General features: G+C 54.4%; 2 protein-coding genes across 3 annotated transcripts in view; both read left to right on the top strand.

The window, feature by feature from the left end:
- Positions 1–8,774, top strand: part of GALNS (galactosamine (N-acetyl)-6-sulfatase) — a 40,754-nt gene extending 31,980 nt beyond the window's left edge. For both annotated transcript variants that reach the window (XM_084214909.1, XM_084214908.1), the window contains 2 exons: positions 4,619–4,736; positions 7,958–8,774. In XM_084214909.1, the coding sequence (XP_084071035.1) occupies positions 4,619–4,723 (105 nt within the window). In that variant the 3' untranslated portion in view covers positions 4,724–4,736; positions 7,958–8,774. The remainder of the gene's footprint in view (positions 1–4,618; positions 4,737–7,957) is intronic.
- A 7,890-nt stretch (positions 8,775–16,664) lies between these two features.
- APRT (adenine phosphoribosyltransferase) lies at positions 16,665–20,550 on the top strand. Its single transcript, XM_084215025.1, has 5 exons — positions 16,665–16,790; positions 17,157–17,260; positions 18,245–18,378; positions 19,192–19,270; positions 19,503–20,550. Exons 1-5 carry the CDS (start codon positions 16,711–16,713, stop codon positions 19,643–19,645), a joined length of 540 nt encoding a protein of 179 aa, XP_084071151.1. The 5' UTR covers positions 16,665–16,710; the 3' UTR covers positions 19,646–20,550.
- Positions 20,551–21,723: the final 1,173 nt, after the last annotated feature.

Consider the following 21,723-nt stretch of genomic DNA (forward strand, 5'->3'; position numbering starts at 1 on the left):
GAAGCCAAGGAATTTATAACAGAAATCTCTGAAATGCTGCCAGTTTGAGCCAGAGGTGCAAAGCTTAGTAACAAGTGAGGACAGGGTAAGTACAGGCTGCTCACACCTTGTTGTTACTCCAGCTTTGTAGCAGCTTCTGCTCTGAGCAATGAGTTTATTGAATTATGAACATCAAAATTCCTGTGTTTTACTTAGGGCAATGGATTTTACTATTATGGAAGAAAATGGAAGTGATAAGGCTTGGTTGATGAACATAATGATTTTAGAACACATTAATTAAGAAGAGAGCTCACAAGTGCCTATTTCGAGCAGATGGAAAATTCAGGAAATCATCAGAGAGGTAATTGCAGTGGTTATGGAGCCAGAAAAAAAAGGGAAGGAGCTCCTGAAGGGAAGCTAAAGGGGAAAGGATCTGACAGAAAAGTTGCCAGTCTCACCTTAGTGCTCAGGGCACAAACCTGGCTGTGGGGAAGAGAGAGAAGGTGCAAAACAGGGGGGAAAATGTGAATTATAACAGAGAGCAAGGACTGTGCCTGGGGGAGATGCTGACTCCTCATCTTGGAAAAGAGAGATGGTACCAGCTGCATTGCAGGGGTGAATTAGCAGCTGCCACAGCAGAGGTGACACTAAAATGTGGAAATTGTGGCTGAGGAGCCTCAGAGGTGGCAATAACAACCATGGAGCACCAACCACGCTGGGACTGGCTGCAGCAAGGTGGGAAGAAGCAGGGGAGCCAGCTGGGACTGGTACAGAGCCAGCTGGAGGGAAGAGGGGGAAATAAAACCCACCTGTGGAGGAGAATCATCAGCCTGGAGAACTGGGCATGGGCACAAACACCTCTGGGTCCCTGGCTGCTCTTTCCCAGGGTCTGGGGCCAACCTGGAGCTCGTGCTTCATCAGCCCACAGCCCTCAGGTGTTCTGGGTGGAGCCATGCTGCAAGAAAAGGAGTATTGGGAGGAAAAAGCTGCACAAACCAGCTGGAAAAAATGCAGTTTGCCATCATCTTCACCATCATCTTCACAGACAGGCCAGGCAGTGTTGCAGCCACAAGAAAGTGCCCCAAAGATCTCAGAACATAAATTGTGATTCAGGAATAGCACAGGAGCAGCCAGCAGCAGGATCAGTGGATAGCTGTTCTTTCCTGTCACCAGTTCCCCCCCCAGATTAAGACTTTACTCCTCACTCCACCTTTATCCCCTTTGCCATTTCAGTGCCGGGGTTCCTGGCAGTGAAATCCAGGATTCTGGGAGCTGGGGAGGGAAAACTTCCATGAAAATAGGTGAGCAGGTGGAGGATCAGCAGCTCCACATCTCCTGGCTGCAGGGAGTGTGCTGATCATCACAGCTTGGGCTCTCCCACCTTGGAGGCTTTTTCCAGCCTGGATGATTCTGGAATTCCAAGGTTTCCCATGGCCACATGCCCCTCATGCCTCCAGGGAGGCATCTGGGCCCAAAATGCTGCTGGACCAGGGGTGGCTCAGGGTAAGGGCCACCTTCAGCCTTTGGTTCCTCGTTTGTTTTCCTTTGGTTCCTCTGAGTCTCTCCAGTAATTCCAGCAGCAGAGCCCCAAACCTGTCTCTGCCTCCTGCGTTGTGCAGACCTTAAATTGCAAATAAACTTGATAATAGAAGAGAGGAACTGAGGAAGACTGAGTAATAAGACAAGATCAAGACTTGGATACCACGGTGCTGCGAAGCCTCAAAGCACTGATAACAGATAAAATCAAATTATCAGAATCTGGGTGTATTTCAGAATTAAAAATAATGGTTTTAATTAAAATCATTCCAGGGGAGAAGGAAGTGAAGTATCATTAGCCACGTTTTATGCTCTTCCCATAACTTCATATCAATCTGAGAGCTGCTGTTCCTAGAACCATAGAATCCTGGAATGGTGTGGATTGGAAGGGGCCTTTTAAGCTGGGTAAAACTCATCACCTTTGGCTGCTCCAAGCCCTGTCCAGCCTGGTCTAGAGCCCTTTGTCAGGTTTTTGTGAGTCCCAGTATGGGAGTTTTTATAAAATATCATTCCCATTTTGTCCCAGTCCTCAGTTTCACCATGGCCCCATCACTTCCAGGACAGACAGTGTGAAACAATCACCCTGAAATCCTGCTGGAAATGCCCCTGCATTGATTTGGGTGCTGATCTATTTGAGGGTGCATTTAATGAGGGCAGAGAGCCATCCCTGCAGGTGGAACCCCAAGGAGCAGGGTTTAGAGCAGAGTTTGCCCCTGGGTGAGACCAGCCCTCCTCCCTGCACAGCTGGCTTTGCTGGGAGGGCACGCTGGGGTTAAGCAGCAGAGCAGGTTCCAGGAGCTGTGGGGGGAGGATGGAGCAGATTGCCAAGGCACAATTACAGTAAATGAAGGAAGCACAGCCCACACCTGTGCCTGGGACCCTGCTCTCCAATCCAGCCCTGATTGCATCTCCAGGGACTTCCCGGAGGTAAAGTGTCAATTAGTGTAATGACCCTGGACTTTGTCCACTCTGCTCCCTCCTTCTGAGCCTGGAATAATTTCATGGACGCTGGGGGATCTCTTTTAGCAAGCTCCTCACAACACCACCTGCTCACCCTCTCCTCCTTGCAGTGCTATTCCCAGCTCTCCTTCCCGGGATTGCTGAGCTGGAATAGGAAATGCAGCTCGCCCTGGAGGCTGCTCCTCCCGGACAATGGTGCCCAGGCACCTGGACAGATAATTCCCCCTCTTTTTGGAGCAGGGAATGCAGCAAACCTGGCCTTGCAGCCCAGGAAAGGATGGGACTCCAGGTAGGAGAGGTTCCCAGCTCCCTCAACAGCTCTGGCTGATTACCATGAGGTAATTAACCCCATTTTACATGCAAATTCCAGGCACTCTTGCAGATTTTGTCTCAAAATGCACTTGCTTAGGGCTGGAGGCAGTTTTAACTCCTGTGCAGTCAGTAAATACTTCACAAATCCATGGATGTGGGATTTTGGGGCATGTTGTGGAGCTGCACAGGAATATCTGAGATAAAACTGAGCCATGGAGCCAAGGCAGGAAAACCAACCCCCATGGAATGGAGATTTCCATGGGGTCAAGGAAAGAGAACCAACCTCCATGGAGCAGGGATGGATGGACATTGGGAAGGAATTCCTGGCTGTGAGGGTGGGCAGGCCCTGGCTGTGGCTGCCCCTGGATCCCTGGCAGTGTCTCAGGCCAGGCTGGATGGGGCTTGGAGCCACCTGGGATGGTGGAAGGTGTCCCTGCTGTGGCAGGGGTGGGATGAGATGGGCTGTAAATCTCCTCCCACCCAAACCATTCCAGAATTGTCAGATTCTGTGAAATCCGGGAGCTTCTCCGGATCCTCTGGATTTCAGGGTGGTCCTGCAGCTCTCTCCAGCAGGATCCAGGCAGCTGGGTGTGAGAGCAGCAGCTCCAGCTCCTCATCCCACGTTCCCTTCCTGCTCTGTATCAGCACAGCTCAGCCCAGCCCCACAATCAGCCTCCCCCTGGCTGCCTGCCCAGCTGGGATATTTATAGGGTTTACTGGAAACGCTTGGCACATCGCTGGCCTTCCAAATGTGATTGTTTTGCAAAGAAGGAAATTAGCTGGAGTGTGGGGCTGCTGGCCAGCTTGGCCTGGGAGCAGGGGGAGCCCGAGGTCAGGACCCAGCTGCATTGTTTCTTTTATCTTCACAAGGAATTTGCCGATCTCTGTGGGGTTCTTGGTGGTTTTTTAAGTGACTCTTAAGGTGATGGACAAAGAGAGATCTTTGTTAGCAATCCTGCTTTTTAGAAATACTTGAGATAGTAGTGAAGTGCACCCTGAGCCACTCCAGAAAATAGCTGCTGGAGGAATCAGGTGGGTCAGGATCTGGTCGTTCAGAACCACATTTTGGGGCATGGCAGATGGCTCCCAGCTTGGAGTAATCAAGCTGTAGTGGAGGAATGTGGATGGGGCAGAACCTCGGCATTTTGTGGAATGGGGGAGGTATTCTTGTCTTGGACAAGGCCCTTCTATTCTTCTCCTCTCTGTTTGCATAATTTTAGTTCATTTCCTTGGTGGTTGTGGAGTTTAACTGGCCCGGGGTTGTGTTTGAAACCCTTCCTGAGAACACTCTTGTAAAACAAAATATTGACATTCCCTTCTGTTCCCTGCAGCAAACGCCCCCGCCGGGGCAGGTGTTCAGGAGAGCTCCTGGGAGGGGGGAGAGTGGGGAGAGCTGCTGACCTCAGGTGGGACACGCTGGAAGGGCTGCCTTGGGAAATTCCTGCCCTAAGCTGTCTGGGAAGGTGTTTGTCCTGTGTCTGGGAAGTGTCCCTGGATAATCATCCGAGGGACAACCCAGAAATGCCCTTTTATTTGCTTAGACAATTCCCTTGGGAGCCCACATGAGCTCCTAGCAGATCTGCACGGAGGAAACGTTTGGGGCCCCTGGAGCAGCAGTTTGGGAGGCTGAGCTGCTCTGAAGCCAGGTGATTTATAGGGAGGACAAGGCACTGCCATCCTGGTTGCCCTAAGCAGAGCACCTGCACCCTGCCAGCCTGGATTTCATTCCCTGCAGACCCGTGGGCAGCTGGCAGCACGTTTGCACATCTCCTCCTCCCTGTGGCCAGCAGAGGAAGCCCCAGCAGTAACCCCTGTGCTTTTCCCCCTGCAGCTTTGCCAGCGAGGAGTACCAGCAGGCTGTGGAGCACATCTCAGGGCTGGTGCAGCAGCACAAGGCCACCCTGGTGCCAGGCCAGCCCCAGCTGAACGTGTGTGACCAGGCTGTCATGGTGAGTGCCTGAAGCACAAATGCTCTGGGGGCTCCTTGGGTTGAAATACAGTTTGTAAAGGTTTCATAAACTGTCAGTGGTGGGAAGGGATGCAGGAGAGATGCACAGTCACCTGCTGGTGGCTTCCTTGCTTAGAGACAGGGCAGATCCTTCTTCCCCTGTCTAATCCCCTTCTGCAATTCTCAAAATCCTGGAATCATGCAATCCTGCAGTGGTTTGGGTGGGAAGGGATCTTAGAGCTCATGCAGTGCCACCCCTGCCATGGCAGGGACACCTCCCACTGTCCCAGAGTGCCCCAAGCCCTGTCCAGCCTGGCCTTGGGCACTGCCAGGGATCCAGGGGCAGCCACAGCTGCTCTAGGCACCTGTGCCAGGGCCTGCCCACCCTGCCAGGGAACAATTCCTGCCCAATCTCCCATCTGTCCCTGCCCTCTTTGTTTTGAGTCTTCTAAGGGACATTTTCAGTGATGTATCTTTGGTCTTGCTCTGTCTCCTCTAATTCCCCCCATGCCTGAATTTTCCAAAGTCTTTATTGAAATTGAACTTTTTCAGTTCTGTTTTCTCTTTCAAGTCTCCTGTTGGAAAGTTACAGTTTGGCTTCCCTGTCAAACACTGCTTGGTTTGTTGAGAACCTGGGAGAGGAACTGGATAATCTGGGGGAGGTTGTCACTTGACAGGAGGTTGTGTATCTGAGGGAATGTGTCTGTGGGCTGACAGACAAAATAGTAACGGGCAAAATCTTCTTACAGACAAAATCTTGTAACAGGCTGTTACAAAATAGTAACAGGCAAAATCTTCCTCATAATAAATAAATAAATAAATAATCTCCTGAATCAGTCAGAACCTGCTGTCTCTGGCCTGTCACCAGCAAAAAGCTGTGTCCCCACAGTAACAAGGCAAAGATCTCCCCTAGCTTTGTCCCATCTCTTTATTTTTGGATGTTAAATAGGAAAAAGATTGGAGGTCCCATTGTTTCTGTGTTTTCTTTCCTTATTCAACTTTTCCCTTAATAAACACTGTTCTCTGCTCCTCTGGGACCTTTTGGGTTCAGGCACTGTCCCCAGGGCCTGGCTGCTGCCAGAGCCCTGCACTGCAAAGGCTTTTCTTCCAAAACTGCTTCCCAAATGGAAGGCCATCAGTGGGCTGGGGGATCCTAGTCCCAGGAGAAATGTTCCAGTCCCAGCAGGAAGCAGAGTGAGTTTTCCAGTCTGTGTACACTCCTCACAGGGGAACTCCATGGTCACTGCACCAAAACATCAGGCAGCAGATTGCTGCCTCTGGAGAGCAGAAATGAAGATATGCAAACCTTTAGGGAGTGATTGTATTTGGGGGCTGAATCTGGTTTGGGGGATGCTGGGAGATAGAGATAATTTACTGCCACTATCTCCTGCCACCTGATTATTTGATAAGGGTGTTTGTTTGATGTATTTGGGAGAGAGGAGGAGAATTGTCTTTACTGACACATAACCAAAGTGTGTGTTAGTGTTCAAGGAAGTGTCCAAGGCCACGAAGGTACAGGACCCAGGGAATGGCTCCCCCTGCCAGAGGGCAGGGCTGGAGGGGATATTGGAAATTGGGAATTGTTCCCTGGCAAGGTGGGCAGCCCTGGCACAGGTGCCCAGAGCAGCTGTGGCTGCCCCTGGATCCCTGGCAGTGCCCAAGGCCAGGCTGGACGGGGCTGGGAGCACCTGGGACAGTGGGAGGTGTCCCTGCCATGGCAGGGGGGGCACTGGGTGGGCTTGAGGTCCCTTCCCCCCCAGGCATTGCAGGATCCCAGGACAGCAGCTGGATCGTTGAGCAGCTCCTGCAGAGCAGTGATGGCAGCAGGAGCAGGGAGGTGTTTGCAGCCCATCTGTGCTGGATCCCAGTGTCCAGGGAGCTCCCCCAGAGGCAGCTCTGCTGGGTTTTCCTGCCCTGCAGGTGTGGGAGAAGCTGTTCCTGTGGCTCGGGGCTGGCTCTGGCACACGTGGTGTCCCCGGGGCTGCGGGAGGCAGCACAGACCCTTTATTGTTCTGCTTCTTCAAAAGGACAAACATTGCAGTTCGTGTGTTCCTTTGGCTCTCAGCTCCTTCTGCAGAGTGCTCTGAATTTTCCAGCCGTGGCTGCACATTTTAAACCAGAGGAACAGATTTAGAAAAAGACATTAATTGTTCAGAAAGCCTGCGGAGCCCTCGGTGCAGAGGTGTCTCCAGCACAGCTCCCTCTGTGTCTGCTCCTCTGCAGGAATTGCTGGTGTCTCACTGCCATCTGTTGTCAGCTCCATGGAACAAAAACCTGCTCCAGTGGTTTTTTTCCTGGGGTTGAGGATTTCTTTTCTGTAAGAATTTAATTCCAAAAAAACAGAAATACTTGCAGGGTGAAAATCAGCCAAATGAAAGGCAAGAGCTCAGTGTTGAACTGGCCTTTAATAGGGGACAGCAGGAATGTCCCATGGATGGGCAGACCTGAGAGAGGGAGGCACAAAAGATTCCTGAAGGCAGAGTGGGAAGTGTTACCTGCCCTTCCCATGACCACAATCCCAAATTTTCAATGGCAAAACCTCAATGAAATTAGAAATGTTCATCTATCCAAATTCCTTCCTCCATTAATCCCTCTGGAAGCTGAGGTTGGCAGTGGATCTCCTTTTTCTGTTCCACACATCCAGGTAGCTCAAGAAACGTGGAAACAAGGCAAACAAATAGTTTTGGTGTGCAGGCACTGGAAGAGGTGTCTCAGGAATGCTTCCTGCTCCCTCTGCCCATGGACTCCTCCATCAAAACACTCATTAAAATACCAGCATTCTTATCTCTCTCACACCCTTGGCCTTCTGCTGCCTTTTGCCTCCCCAGGACAGTGCCTGGATATTGCAGTGCTGAAATTGGGAACTCCCCTGGATCCCAGGAAAACTGGGCTGTCCCCAAAACCTCCTGCTCTGCTTGCTCTGTGCTTCCACAGGAGAGGCAGGAGGGTGCCCAGCATCCCAGCAAGCTGGGCTGGGAGAGGCCAGGAAGGGCTGGAGTGTGCCAGCAGAGGGAATCATCTGCTGCACAGCATTTGCAGCCTTCCCCAGCTTTGATTTGAGCACTGTTTGGAGTGGGGAAGTTTATGAGCCCAGAGGCTTAGGCTGCAAGAGGAGTTTCATTTTTCAAGCAGCACATAAAAGTGTCTTTGTGAGGATCATGAGAGCTTAGCAGATACTTGGTGTGAATCATCTTTCTGTCTATTTCTGTTTGTTTTTAACAGAATTGGGCCCCTCCAGGCTGCGAGAAGCTTGGGAAGTGCCTGAAAGCACCAGAGTCTGATCCTAAGAAATGCTCGTGGCCTCACTGATGGCTGCAGCCCTGCAGAGCTACCCAGAGGCAGCTGGACATCCAGTTTGCAATGCCTGCTCCTGTTGGCACTCCTGTTTACACAGGAAGGGTGTGATGTGTGCATGATATCATCACTTGCTCTTCCAAAAGGGCCAGTGTTTATATTCCTCATGCTCAGGGTTTAGCCTCTACTCCTCTCTTCCCCCAGCTCTTTCCCTAAATGGTATCTCCAGTGAGGATTGGGTCAGCTGTAAAGCTCTCTGGACTCTGCCATCTGCTCCAAAATGCCCTGGATCACTCCTGCTCCTTCCACCCAGCCTTGCTCACTCAGCTGCCCCAACAGGAGCCACAGGACAGGTCAGGAAACTCAGAGCTGCCAGAGAGCCCTGCCCAAACTGCCCATGTTTTGTTTGCCTGTAGCTTGTTGTTTTAACATTTCATTTCCATTGTGAACTCTGGACATCAACCTGTTTTTCCTTTCTCCCCAAATCTGTGAGTTCTGGGTGCAAACCAGGGATCCCTCCTGCTCACAGCTGAGGGGTTTGGATCCAGGGAGAATGCCCTCAATTCCTTCCATGTGTAGCTGCAAACATTCCCCAGGTCATGGTTTCAGGAAAGGTGGGGACTGTGTTCAGGTAAGTGTTGGATTGGGGTTACAGCCCCTGCCAGCCTGAAGGAGCTCCAGGAGAGCTGGAGAGGGACTTTGGGCAAGAGCCTGGAGGGACAGGACACAGGGAATGGCTCCTCACTGCCAGGGGGCAGGGATGGGTGGGATATTGGGAAGCAATTCTTCCTTGTAGGAGTGGTGAGGCCCTGGCACAGGTTCCCAGAGCAGCTGTGGCTGCCCCTGGATCCCTGCAAGTGTCCCAGGCCAGGTTGGGCAGGGCTTGGAGCAGCCTGGACAGTGGAAGTGGGGCTGCACTGGATGAGCTTTCAGGTCTTTTCCAACCCAGACCATTCCAGGATTCTGTTGCCAGTGGATGGTGCAGGACATTTGTGGGGAGCTGGGGGTCAGCTGTTCATTTCAGGGCTTTCCTTCATTTCCAAAAATCTGCTCCAAAGCTGCTCCAAGCCACGCTTCCCATCTGGTGCTCTGGGCTCAGAAATGCCCCTTGGCATCAGCCCTTAACTCTTGACCCCATTTCCAGCACATGCTGTCCCAGGAATTCTCCTTGTGCAAACCTTCCCCAGCCTGGCTGCAGCTCTCCTTTAGCCAGAGTTCCTGGGGAACACAGAGCCTTTGCTCAGTCCCACAGGGCAGATCCCTGCTCTGCCCTGGAGCCTGTTCCACACCCTTCCCTGTCTCCAATAAACCTGTCTGGAGCAAAACCAGCCTCCTCTGGGCCTTCAGGGCAGCAGCTGGAGGGAGCCTGAGCATGTTTGGGTTCAGACTGAAAGAGAGGACGTTTAGTTTGGATATAAGGAAGGAATTGTTCCCTGTGAGGGTGGGGAGGCCCTGGCACAGAATGCCCAGAGACGCTTGGAGCAGTCTGGGATAGTGGAAGATGTCCCTGCCCATGGCAGGGGGTGGAGCAGGGTCAGCTCTTCGATCCCTTCCCACCCAACCCATTCCATGACTCTCCATTTGTCCCACCAACTGCTCCACTTCCACCCCTCCAGTGTTTTCCACAGCACACGTGCCCTGTCTGTGTGATGTTATGCTGCCTTAGGAAAATCCAGGTGCTCTGGACCTGGAAACAGCTCAAATTCCTCCCCAGCTGAGCTTGGAGCTGCTGGAGAGCTCTGCTCTTGTGCCAGCTGCAGTGCTCCCACCAGCTCCAGGCTCTCAGCTGCTGGCTCCTGCCCTCCTGTAATCCCAAACCCTCCCATTCCCCCATCCCATGCTTTGTGTACCTGCCATCCCCTCCATGGTAATTCCTGCTGTGTGTCTCATGAAGCTGGATAATCCCATTAAACTGGAATGAGAACAGCCCTTGGGTCAGCTCTTGCTGTTGCACCTCTCAGGAATCCCAGCCAGCATTTCAGGGATCCCTGCACATCTGCAAGTGGCATTTGTTTATAGCCCACATTTCTTAGGATGTTCCTGCTTGTCCTTCAAGTGTATCACGGCATTTCCAGCTCATCCATAACATTCCTCCTTGTTTGGACACAGCTCAAGGCTTGGGAGATGTGGTCAGCAGCTCGCTCAGAGGGGAGCTCAGGGCTGGGAGCAGCTGTGGGTCTGTCAGCACGGATAAAACCAGGGGCTCCCCGTTTGCTGGGACTGCTCCACCCTGCTTTGGGGCTTCTCCATGTCCAGGGAGGGGAATGGAGCTGGGAAAGGGCCTGGAGAATCCTGAGGGAGCTGGGAAAGGGCCTGGAGAATCCTGAGGGAGCTGGAAAAGGCTGGGGAATCCCAAGGGAGCTGAGGGGGCTCAGCCTGGAGAAAAGGAGGCTCAGGGGGCCCTCCTGGTTCTGCACAGCTCCTGCCAGGAGGGGACAGGTCCCAGGAACAGGGACAGGTCCCAGGAACAGGGACAGGAGGAGAGTTGTGCCAGGGGAGGGTCAGGTTGAATATCAGGGAATTTTATTCATGGGAAGGGAGAAAAGCATTGGCACAGGGCAGTGGTGGTATCCCCAGCCCTGAAGTGTTGACACCACGTGGATGTGGCACTGGGGTGACTGTGGTGCTGGGCTAGGGTTGGACTCCACGATCTCCAAGGTCTTTTCCAGCCTCAGTGACTTTGATTCTGCAGTTCTGTCACTGGGCTGTCAGAGCCCTGCATTCACTGTAAAATCCCACCAGAGGAGGGAGTCCATGGCTGCAGCTCCCTGGCAGTCCTGTCAGCCCTCAAATCCTCGTGAGGCAACAGCCCTTGGTGGGGTTTTGTGCTGCTTAGGAAGAGTTCCCCAGGATCAGAGCTGGGCCCTGGCCTGGCCACGCTCCTCAGTCCCCAGAGTTTGCTCTGGCCACCTCCTCCCTGTCCCCTGCCTGCTGCTCCCTCCTCTGCTCTGTCACAGCTGCACTTTGGAAGATGCTGCTCTGCCCCTGGAACTTGCTCTGAGCAGCCATGGGGTTTGTTCCCCTCCCAGCACAGCAAAGCCTCATTCCTCATTCCTGGAGTAATCTCAGGACACAGATCCTGGAGGGAAATGTTGCACTTGAAAGCAAGTAAGTGAAGCCATGACGTGTCTGTTTAGAGTAGAAGGACACGAAGCAGATAATAAATTATCTGGGTTTAATGGGACAAAGCTTCTGCTTTAAATTTAAATAGGAATAGTTGTTGTACAGCTGGATAATAGGGGGAATTTTAAATGAGTGCCTTTCCTAAAATTGTACAGATTTAAAAGTTGTGAGGTGAAGAACTCATGAGGAAAAATAAACTAATTTATCAGCAATGCAGTCTGTGATTTCACCTGTGAGCCAGAGGAGTAACACCTTGCTGTGGGGCACTCTCCCAGATTCACCTCCTGGATCATGGGACTGACTGGGCTTAAAAATAACTTGGTTTGTTTTCCTGGAATTATTTTACCCTGGATCAATCTCCCAGCCCACACAGTGCAGTTCAGGGGCTGGGGGGACCCAGGGCCAGCACAGGGGTGTGTTTGGTGCCTGCAGCCCCCACTGCCCACTCAGGGCACAAAGTGGCCACATCTGCCCTTAAAAACCATCCTGAGCTGCTGGCCTGAAACTTCCCAGCTTGGCAACTGGGGCAGGAGTGGGGCTGGAGGGATTTCCTGCCCACTCAAGGACCTGCAGCAGCCAAACTGGTCTGGTGGTGGCTTCTGTTCTCGAGCAGAGACAGAAATACCAAAGGAATGCTGGAGTTTGGGGCTGTGATGTTCCTTTCTTTATGTTTATTATGCTGAACGCTAAAAGCTCCATCTCTTCCTGGCCTAAGAGTCCAAAGAATTTCTTTCTTGCCTTTAATTTCCAATTAGCTGAGCCTCTCAAGCCTCCCAGCTCTGCCCCTGAGGCTCTGTTATCATCCCACCCTCCGTGCAGAGAAGCTTCTGAAATGGATGGAGCTAATAATGGTGGAGGAGCTCGGGCTGCACTTCAGGCTCTGGAGCCTTGATTTCAAATCCTGCAGTGACAAATGGATTATTTCCGTGGCAAATTGCTCCCTGGGGAGCAGCAATTTGGGGAGCTGAATGCTGGAACTGGGAAGCAGCAGATCAATTCCCAACACTTGGAGCCAAGGTTAATGCCCTGCACACTGCCCTGAGTGCAGCAGTGAGGAGAGCACGGCCCTGCCTGGCCAGGGGGGCCTCAGCAATGTCTGCGAGGGAAGATGGGGAACTCTGGAAGCAGGGAAGGGAGTGAGTCCCATGGATTTGCTGGTAAAACCTGGGGGATTTCTGGGGCAGTGCCAGTGGGATTTGACCAAAAGAAGTGCAACTGATATCTCAAGGGGGAGGCTGTGGGACTTGGGACGGTGGTGGCAGTGGCAGCTCCCATTCCTGCCACCTCCAGCCCTCCCAGACATCATGGACAGCATCCCAAAATTCCTGTTTCACATAAAGGATCTCCTCAAGGTTGGACACTTATTCTGCCCATGGCAACAGCTTTGAAATAACCCCATGAAAGAATTCCAGCAGCTGGAGAAGGACCTGTGGAAGGTGAGAACTCAACAGAGTTTGTGGGGGAGGAAGGTTTGGGCTGCTGGGAGGTGATTTTTGGCTGCAGAGTCCCCAGCAGCCTCTGGAGCACAGGCAGCAGAGAAATCCCTCCCCAGGGATCCTGCCCTTGTCCTCAGCACTGGGAAACGTTACAAACTAAACACACTTTTATTCTCTTAAGAGTTCCTTTGCTTGTTCAGCTTCCAAATAACTGTTCTGCAGTTAGAATGGCCTGTTTTCCATCTCTCCTAGCAGTTAGAATACTTGGAAATGGACTTTTCCTTTTGTTTTCTGGTAGCACTGGATGTTTTTCTATGTTATCAGGAGGCGACACTGTGGTGCCCCTTGAATTAAACTGTCAGGTTTTAAGAACAGCTGTAAGGGAAGAACTGAAATCCCATTTTGGGTTCTTTTCTCCTTTGGAAAATGGCTATTTTAAACACCAAGGCTCCATTTGCCTGTTTTCTTTATATCCCCTTCCACCATTTAAAGTTTTCTTGTTGCTTGAAGCCTAGTTGGGATTATATAAATCCTAAATAAAGGTGGATCCGTAGCCAGAAGCTTGTGGTCTTTTAGGAGGGAGAAAAAACCTCTGCCTTCCAGCTTCTGCAGAGAGGAAATCTGGCAGCTCTGTGGGCCTTTGTCCCTCTTGGAGTCACTTAACACCCTCTGGGTGACAGGAGGTTGGTAGCACAATTCCCAGCTGAAAGGGAGAGCAGATAAAAGCCAGCAGCGAGGAATGCGAGCCAAATCCATTAGTTCTGGATCAGACACAAAACCCAGGCTGGCCAGGGGAGAGAGAGGAGTTTTGTGTCTTCTCCAAGGGCCTGATCCAACCTGCTGCAGCAGGCAGGAGGTGCTGCCTTGGGCTCCCAGGGAGGCAGAGCTGGATCACTTTTTATTTTCCACACTTTTCCCTCTTTTAGGGGGACAAAACCAGGTCCGAGGCTTCCATCCCGAGCCTAGGGATCTGGCTGGGGAGCTGCATTCTTCTGGTGTTGAAATAAGATATTTCAAATTTGTTTTTTTTTTTTTTTTAAAGGGTTTAAAGTGCATGAGTTTCCTCAGCTGAGATTGAAACATTCCAGTGGATTTGCAGGGAAATTTTTGTGCTCGTTTTCCCTCATGGAAGTGGGATGTTGAAATTCGGGGCATTTTGTTCCACTTCACACTGAAGTGTTAAAATCCTGAACGGAACAGAAACTTCCAGGCTCAGCACAGCTCTTTAATTGCCTGGTTAAGCTGATTAAAGTTAGTTCCCAGGCTTTTCTATTCCCAGTTTCTGTGCTCCCTGGCTAATAACACCTCTCCTATCAGGATCTCAAAGCACTTTTAAATCACTGATGGCCTCGGTGTCCAGAAAAGAGCAAAGCCAGAGTTCCCTGGGGGAATGCAGATTCCAGGTGCTGATTCCTCTGCCAGGCACGGAGCACTCAGAGCCACGGGCGGATGTGGAGTCACCTCCCGGGTGATATTCCAGAGCCCTTTGACATCACATTTGGAAAGGGGTCCTAGGAAAGTTCTTTGCAGATGGAAATTGCCGTAGGAGTCAGCAGTGCTGTTTGAAAGGTGGAACAATCACAGGGAAAACTGATTTCCTTGGGGTGTTCCAGTCCAGTCTGTGCTGGTGGGTGCAGTTGGAACCCTTGGAGATGGGGGATAAGTGGAGTTCAGACAGGAATCTCAGGAATGTTGTGTTTTAACCATGGTTTCTGGCAGCTGGGTCACTGCAAGTCCAGTTTGGTGTAAGCTTTGTGCCCTTCCCAGCAGAACTGATGGGGACAGACTGGTCCCACATCCGAGGAGGGGAGCGCTCAGTGGGGGCACTCAGCAGCTCATCCTGCTGAAGGTTTGCAGGGCTTCCTTGGGCTGAGGGGCCTGGGAACTTCACTCAGCCTCCAGGAAAATGTGGTGGAGTCTCCTGCAGTGAGGGTGGGATCGTGGGGGGGTCACAAGCAGGACAGGGGTGACACAGACCCCCCGTTCCGGCCCCTCCGTTAGTGAGAGGCAGAAGCAGAGCTGCCTGGCAGGCTGAAAAGATCCTTTTTCCCAGGAAATAAACTCCTGCTTATTTATTTCCACGAGTAGGCAGATAAATTCCATCAGCAATTCCATCTGCCAGGAAGAAGAGGAGTTGCTGGAACAGCTCATTGTCCGGTGCTGTGCTGTAAGGTCACCAGAGGAGCCCGTCCAGCTCCAGCTCACGGCGAGCGCTGCGAGCCCTGGAAGGCCCTGTCCTTCCTCCCTCTCTGCTGCCCTGCAGCAGCTGCCCAAGAGGATTCTCCTGGTGCCAAAGAGATGATCTGAGTTCAGGGAAAGTCTTAGTTTGTGGGGGAATGGTTGTGAGGGGAGCACGGGCTGTCTCTGGCAGCAGAGGGAGTTAACCTTAACAGGAGTTGGGGTTGTGCAGCCTGGGGAAGAGCAGCTCCAGGGGGACCTGAGGGCTCTTTCCAGTGCCTGGAGAGGTTCTGAGAGAGCTGGAGAGGGACTGGGGACAAGGGCCAGGGTAAGGGGGAATGGCTTCCCCAGAGGGCAGGGTTAGATGGGATATTAGGGAGAGATTCCTCCCTGGGAGGGCGGGCAGGCCCTGGCACAGGGTGCCCAGAGAAGTATCCATGGCCAGGCTGGACAGGGCCTGGAGCACCCTGGGACAGTGGAAGGTGTCCCTGCCATGGCAGGGGCTCTCCAGAGGGTGCGGGTGAAGTTTTCCCAGTCACAGCTCTCGGCAGCAAACACTGAGCTCAGCCAGGGGTGTTACAGGCTCCAACTGCTTCTGCTTTCCACAGCGAGCCGTGCCCAGACGGGTTTGGAGCAGATCCAAGGTGTATTTGCTAATGGAAGAGGAGATCTGAACTCATTTGGATTTTGCATGGCCAAAAAACATTCACCACCAGGAGATGGGAGATGGGAGCTGTGGGAGCTCCCTGCCCTGCCCAGGGCTCGGTGACTCCAGGAGCTGTTGGTCCAGGACCTGGGGCTGTGTTATTGTCCCTCATCCCAACCAACAGGTTTAACAAACACAGAACAACTCCAGGAGTTCACACGAGGTGATGAGGGATGGAAAAGCAGGAAAGAGTGAAGTCCTGAGGAGTTTGCTGTCTGTGTTGTGCTGAGCAGGGTGAGGGCTGCAAATGGAACCCCCAGGCAGGGAGCTCCTTTCTGAGGCTAGGGCCAGACACGGAAACCCAGCTCCGCACGGAGCAGGTACCTGGGAGCTCTTCAGAGGGGAGCCTGGGGCTCCATCCACTGCTGTGCCAGGGCTCCATGCCCCTGGGATTTGCAGCTCCATGTGCCAAGGTGCTAAAGCTCCATGCCCCTGGGAATTGCAGCTCCATGTGCCAGGGCTCCATGCCCCTGGGATTTGCAGCTCCATGTGCCAAGGAGCCAGGGCTCCATGCCCCTGGGAATTGCAGCTCCATGTGCCAAGGTGCTACAGCTCCATGCCCCTGGGAATTGCAGCTCCATGCACCAGAGGTATTAAGGCTCCGTGCACGGCGGGATTTGGGCTCTGTGCATGAAGTGTCAGAGCTCCACACACCGGGGGTATCGGTGCCTCATGTCCTGGGGTACCACAGCTTCATGTATTGTGGGGCTGGGGGCTCTGGGATAGCTCCATGTCTGGAGTGTCAGACCTCCATGCGCCGGGAATTTGGGGCTCTGTGCACAGGAGTACCAGAGCTCCGTGTGCCTGGGGGGGCAATGCCCCATGCTCCAGCATACCAGAGCTCTGAATACTGGGGGACTGGGGCTCAATGCCTCAGGGTGCCAGAGCTCCAAATACCGGGGGAATGGATGCTCAATGTCCCGGGATACTGGAACTCCAAATACCAGGGGGGACTGGGGCTCCAGTGCCCCGGGATACCGGAACTCCAAATAGCGGGGGGCCTGATGCTCAATGCCCCGGGATACCGGAGCTCCAAACCCCGGAGTACCGGAGCTCCAAACCCCGGGAGCACGGACGCTCCGTGCCCCGAGGTGCCACACCCGCAGGTCCCCAGGGCACTGCCGCTGCCCGCCCCGGTGCCCGCCCGCTGCGGTGCCGCCCCCGCCCCGCCCCGCCCCGCCCGGCCCGGCCCGGCCCGCGGGGAGCGGAGAGCGGCGGCTGCGCACGGCGGGGCCGCCATGAGCGACGAGCGGCTGCGCAGGGTGCGCGACCGCGTCCGGCCCTTCCCGGACTTCCCGGAGCCCGGCGTGCTGTTCCGGTGCGGCCGGGATGGGCACGGGGATGGGACGGGAACGGGGTCGGGGAGGGGATGGGGTTGGAACCGGGACAGGGGATGGGGCCGGGAATGGAGGCAGGACCGGGGCTGGAGCCGGGCCGGGGACTCGCTGCCAGCTCCTGTCCCCTCTGCCCATCCCTGGCCCCGGCAGCACCAGGCAGGAGCCTTCCCCGGGATCAGGAACCTTCCCCGGGATCAGGAACCTTCCCCGGGGCCTTCCCCGAGCTCAGGAGCCTTCCCTGGGCCCCGGGGCCTTCCCCGGGCTCAGGAACCTTCCCCGGGCTCGGGAGCTCAGCGTTTCCAGAGCAGCCCCGCAGGTGCCTCACCCTCTGCCCTCCCTCATTGCAGCGATATCAGCCCCTTGCTGAAGGATCCTGTGGCCTTCAGGACTTTGATTGATCTTCTGGAGGATCATGTGAGGGCGTCTTTCCCGAAAATCGACTTCGTAGTGGGTGAGTGTTGGTTAAACATCCCCGAGGCCGGGGCAGAGCGGTGTGTCCCGGGTGGGAAGTGTGCAATGGCCCCTGGGGAATGTTGTAGCCCTTGGACACGAAAATCACCTGAACATTGGCCTCTGTCGTAACACCAGGACATTTCTACCCTTCCTCTCCTGCTGTGGTTCCCTGAAATGCTGGTGTGGGATGTGGCAGGTGCCCTCTGACACTTCATCATTCATTGTTAAAGGAGCGGGCACACAGAGCCTGCAGTGTCCCCATGCTGTCCCCAGGGCAGGCAGACCCTGTCCCAGCTGGTGTTCCTCAGGGAGCCTTTCCAGGCCAGCACAAGAGGCCTTGGTGGCCAGAACAGCTCAGCTCAGCTGGCCAAGTGCTGAGGAAGGCAGTGCTTGGGCTGGGCCTCAGCCAAAGGGGCACAGAGCACACCTGGCCCAGGTGAGATAAGTGAAGGCTGCCCAGAGGTGCAGAGTTCCTGCTCATGTGGCTGGACTGATACCAGGGCCCTGCTGCCTTTATCTCTAAGGAAAAGGGTCAGAGGGCAGGGAAATGGGCTCTTGGGGCCAGCAGCAGCACATGTGGATGAGAGCAGGAGTGTGGGCTGTGTTTTCAACCCTCAGAAGTGACTTGACCAGCAAATTGCTTTTAGAATGGGAGGATAAAACAGGGGGGTTGTGCCAAGGCCCTCCCCCAGTGAAATGGCTCCAATCTGAATGATGGGACAAGAGGAAAAGGCCTCAGGTTGCACCTGGTGGGGGGTTAGGTTGGATATGAGGGAAAACTGATTCCCTGAGAGGGTGATGAGGTGTTGGGACAGGCTGCCCAGGACAGTCGTGGGGTCACCATTCCAAAAAATACGCAGATGTGGCACTTTGGAACGTGGCTCAGTGGTGGCCTTGGCTGGGAAATGGTTGGGCTTGATGGTGCTGGAGGCCTCTTCCAAGGTGAATGATTCCTGATTGCCTGTTCCTGCCGTGCCCCCAGGCCTGGACTCCCGGGGGTTCCTCATCGGGACCCCGCTGGCGCAGAGGCTGGGCATCGGCTTCGTGCCCGTGCGGAAGAAGGGGAAACTGCCCGGGGCCACCGAGAGCATCTCCTACAGCCTGGAGTACGGCAAGGCAAGGCCTGGGAGCAGGGGGGCTCACGCTGGGGGGCAGGGGGGCTAAACCCGCGGGGAGGGGGTGCCATGCTGGGCTGTGGTGCCGTGGATAGCCTGGCACAAGCCCCGGGAGCGGCGCCGAGCCGGCCCCGAGCCGCGGCGGCTCCGGTTTTGGCCGCGGGCGATGTTGGGTGCTGTGCCGTGATTCTTCTCAGGGGGTTGGTGCTCAGAGCCGGTGCTAAATGGCTTTCTTTGGCTTGAATTCAGGGGCATGACCACGGAGAGTGTCCCCCACTCTGGCAGTAAGTGCTGTAAGTCAGAGCTGTCCCGCATGGCTTCCCCCATCCCGCCCCGTAACCCGCCGCTGCTCGGGGGGCTGAGCCTCAGTCTGTGCTACTCCCACTAGGAACTAACAGCAGCAGAACCCCCAAAGCCAGGCCTAAGCCGTGAGGATTGTTTGGGCCAACTGAGCTCACGTGACACATCCAGACAGGTGCCAGTTTGGATCTGGCTCTAGGCAGAGCTCCCCAGTGCGTGACAGGAGATTTTCCTCACTGGAAAGCTGCTCTGGGATACGATTCCACCCTAACTCACACGATGAAGGTTCAGGATCTTGGTGTGCCAGAGGGTTGGCCCAGCAATCCCCTCCCCGCTCTGTGTTTCTGTGGCGCTCCCCTGTAGCTGGAATTTGTGGGGGTTTTGGGATTTTAGGTGCTGAGTGTTTAGGCTGATGTCGCTGAGGACTTGTCTGTGTTCCAGCATGAACCAGCAGCTCATGAGGGGCTTCTCTCCAAGGCCAGACTAAACCAAAGCTGCTCCTTGCTCCCTGCAGGCTGACCTGGAAATCCAGAGCGATGCTGTGGAGCCAGGACAGAAAGTGGTGATTGTGGATGACCTGCTGGCAACTGGAGGTGAGGGAAGCACGTGTGATCCTGTACACCTGTGTGCATGGAATGCCTGGGTAGGATAAATCGGCAGGGACACCTCCCACCAGCCTAGGTTGCTCCAAGCCCCATCCAGCCTGGCTTTAGACACTCCCAGGAGCAGCCACGCCTCTCTGGTACCCCACAGCCTGGCAGCAGCAGGGGTGGCTGTGGGCTGGAGCTGCTCCTGGAGTGAGGATGTTTCTGCTCCCCTCCACAGGTACCATGCGTGCTGCCTGCGAGCTGCTGAAGAGGCTGAAGGCTGAAATCCTGGAGTGCCTGGTGATCATAGAGTTAAAAGCCCTGAAAGGGTCAGAAAAGCTCAATTCCATCCCTTTCCACTCCCTGCTGCAGTATGACTGAGGAGCAGCAGGGAGGAGGGAGCACTGGGAACAAAGCTGGGGCTTTATGGAGTGACTCTGGCTGTCACGGGGGGGTGGGGAAGGGGGTTAAACACAGGTTCTGAGCATGGCCAGGTGCTCTTCAATCCTAAATTTCCCAAGCACTGTGTTGAATGTAATGATCCCTTTTGGAGTTCATCCTTCTAGGAAGAAGGAACAGGCAGATTGACTGGGGGGAATGGAGACCAAGATGCAGCTTCTCTGAATCTGTGGTTTTTAGGAGACCAAAGTGACAATTTTGCTGCTGAGGCAGGAGAGCTCTGCCAGGGCACCAGCATTCCTTGGGCTGGGCTGTCAGCCTCCAAGGAACCTGCTAAAAAATTCCCAAAGAAACACAGGAGATGGCCAAAAAGCAATGATTGATTTCTGTAAGGGACAAATCCTGCTGTGTTGGACCTCAGGATGGGCTGGCTGCTCTGTGCTGTCACTCACACCAGAACAAGTTGCTCTTGCACAATCAGGGCTGTGCTTGTTCAGGAGAATGAGTTGCCTGCTGTGTCCTTAAATCAGGATGGTGCTGCTGTGGGATGAGCCCAGTCAGTGTTTTCCTTCCCTGGAGACCACAGGCACCTTTTCTTCAGCAGGAATTCCCCATCTGCACCACATCCCACTCCTGTGCTGCTGCTTCCCCTCTGCTGGGCTGTTCTGGGCCCTCAGGCTGCTGCCAGCTCAGAGCCTGCCCCTGTGGGAGTTTGGTGCCAGGTGAGGCCACAGGAGAGGTGTTGCAGTGGTCTCAGGTGTGTGATGGGCTTTGGAGATGCTTCCTCCAGCACGGTTGTTTGCTCACAGCTAAATCCCTGTGTGCCAAAACTTCCACAAGCCTGAAACCATCAGGGACTGTGTCCCTGGCCCAGCAGGGACTGGACTCACGGGTAAAATAAATATTGATGTATTTTGATATTTCCTAAGCTGTCTCAGAGCTGTTCTTGCAGTGGCTGAAGCTGTGAATGACCCTTGGCAGTGTCTCCCTGCAGCCCCAGGTGGTCAGTGAGGCAAGGCTGTGCTGTGAGCTCTCCCTTGTCCCCCAAATGCTTGGAATTGGTTCCCAGAGAGCATTCAGGTACCTTCTCTTTACTTTGCACCCACCTCTGGCTGGAGAGGCTTGCTCAGCTCAGCTCTCCTTCTCCATCCAGTACCTGGATGAAGCTAATAACCTCCCAGCCAGCCCTTCCACTTGGAAGGACCATTCCAGCTGCTTTCATCCCCATTTCCTGAAAAGCCCCTTCAGTGCTGCTCAGTTTACTCTGAGGAACACAATTCCCTGGGGAGCAGCCTGCCCCAGGGCCCTTGGGGAGCCAGGGCAGGCAGCACCTCACAGGCTTGGCACCAGGAGAGGGTCTCTGCTGCGGGGGAGGAGGGAAAATCAATTCCACCCCAGAGAGCCGTGGAAAGCAGCTGCATGCCAGGGAAGCAGCGTCAGCCCTGCCAGTGCCAGCAGGTGACATCAGGGAACGTGGGGACGGTGCCTTGGCCCTGGCTGGGCTGCCAGCAGCCCCTGATGTCATTTGCTTGGAGAGATGGGACTGGGCAGGGGCAGCTTCCAGGTGGGAGAAGGGTTTTATCCCGAGGAGCAGAAGGGTTTTATCCCGAGGAGCAGAACGGGAGCTCGCTGGGAGCTCTCCTGGGAGTGAGTGTGGCTGCCAGGCTGCTGATTCCAGCTCCTTTCCAGTCCTGCTCCACTCCAGCTGCTGCAATCCAGCTCCTTCCCACCACAGTGAGGTCCCTGAGCATGGCTGAGAGCCCAGCCTGCCCCAGGAGCCCCCAGCCTCACACCCAGCCCCTGGGTTGGGTTTAATCCCTCTTCTTCCTCCCTGGAAACTGGGCATGCTCCTGCCAGCAGTGCCGGCCAGCTGGGCTGCACAGGCAAGCACGGGCCTGGACGAGGAAGAGGAGGAGGAAGGCCTCTTGCTCCCTCAGGAAGCACTGTGGGATCTCAGATGCTGCCACACTCCAGCCCAGCACTTAAGGTGAGGAAATCTGCCCAGAAGCAGCACGGGCTGAAAGGATGAGGGAGTCTCCTTTCCCTGCAGGTCCCCGGTG

This window comes from Fringilla coelebs, assembly GCF_963513975.1.
Source record: "Fringilla coelebs genome assembly, chromosome: 14".
Classification (NCBI taxonomy): domain Eukaryota; kingdom Metazoa; phylum Chordata; class Aves; order Passeriformes; family Fringillidae; genus Fringilla; species Fringilla coelebs.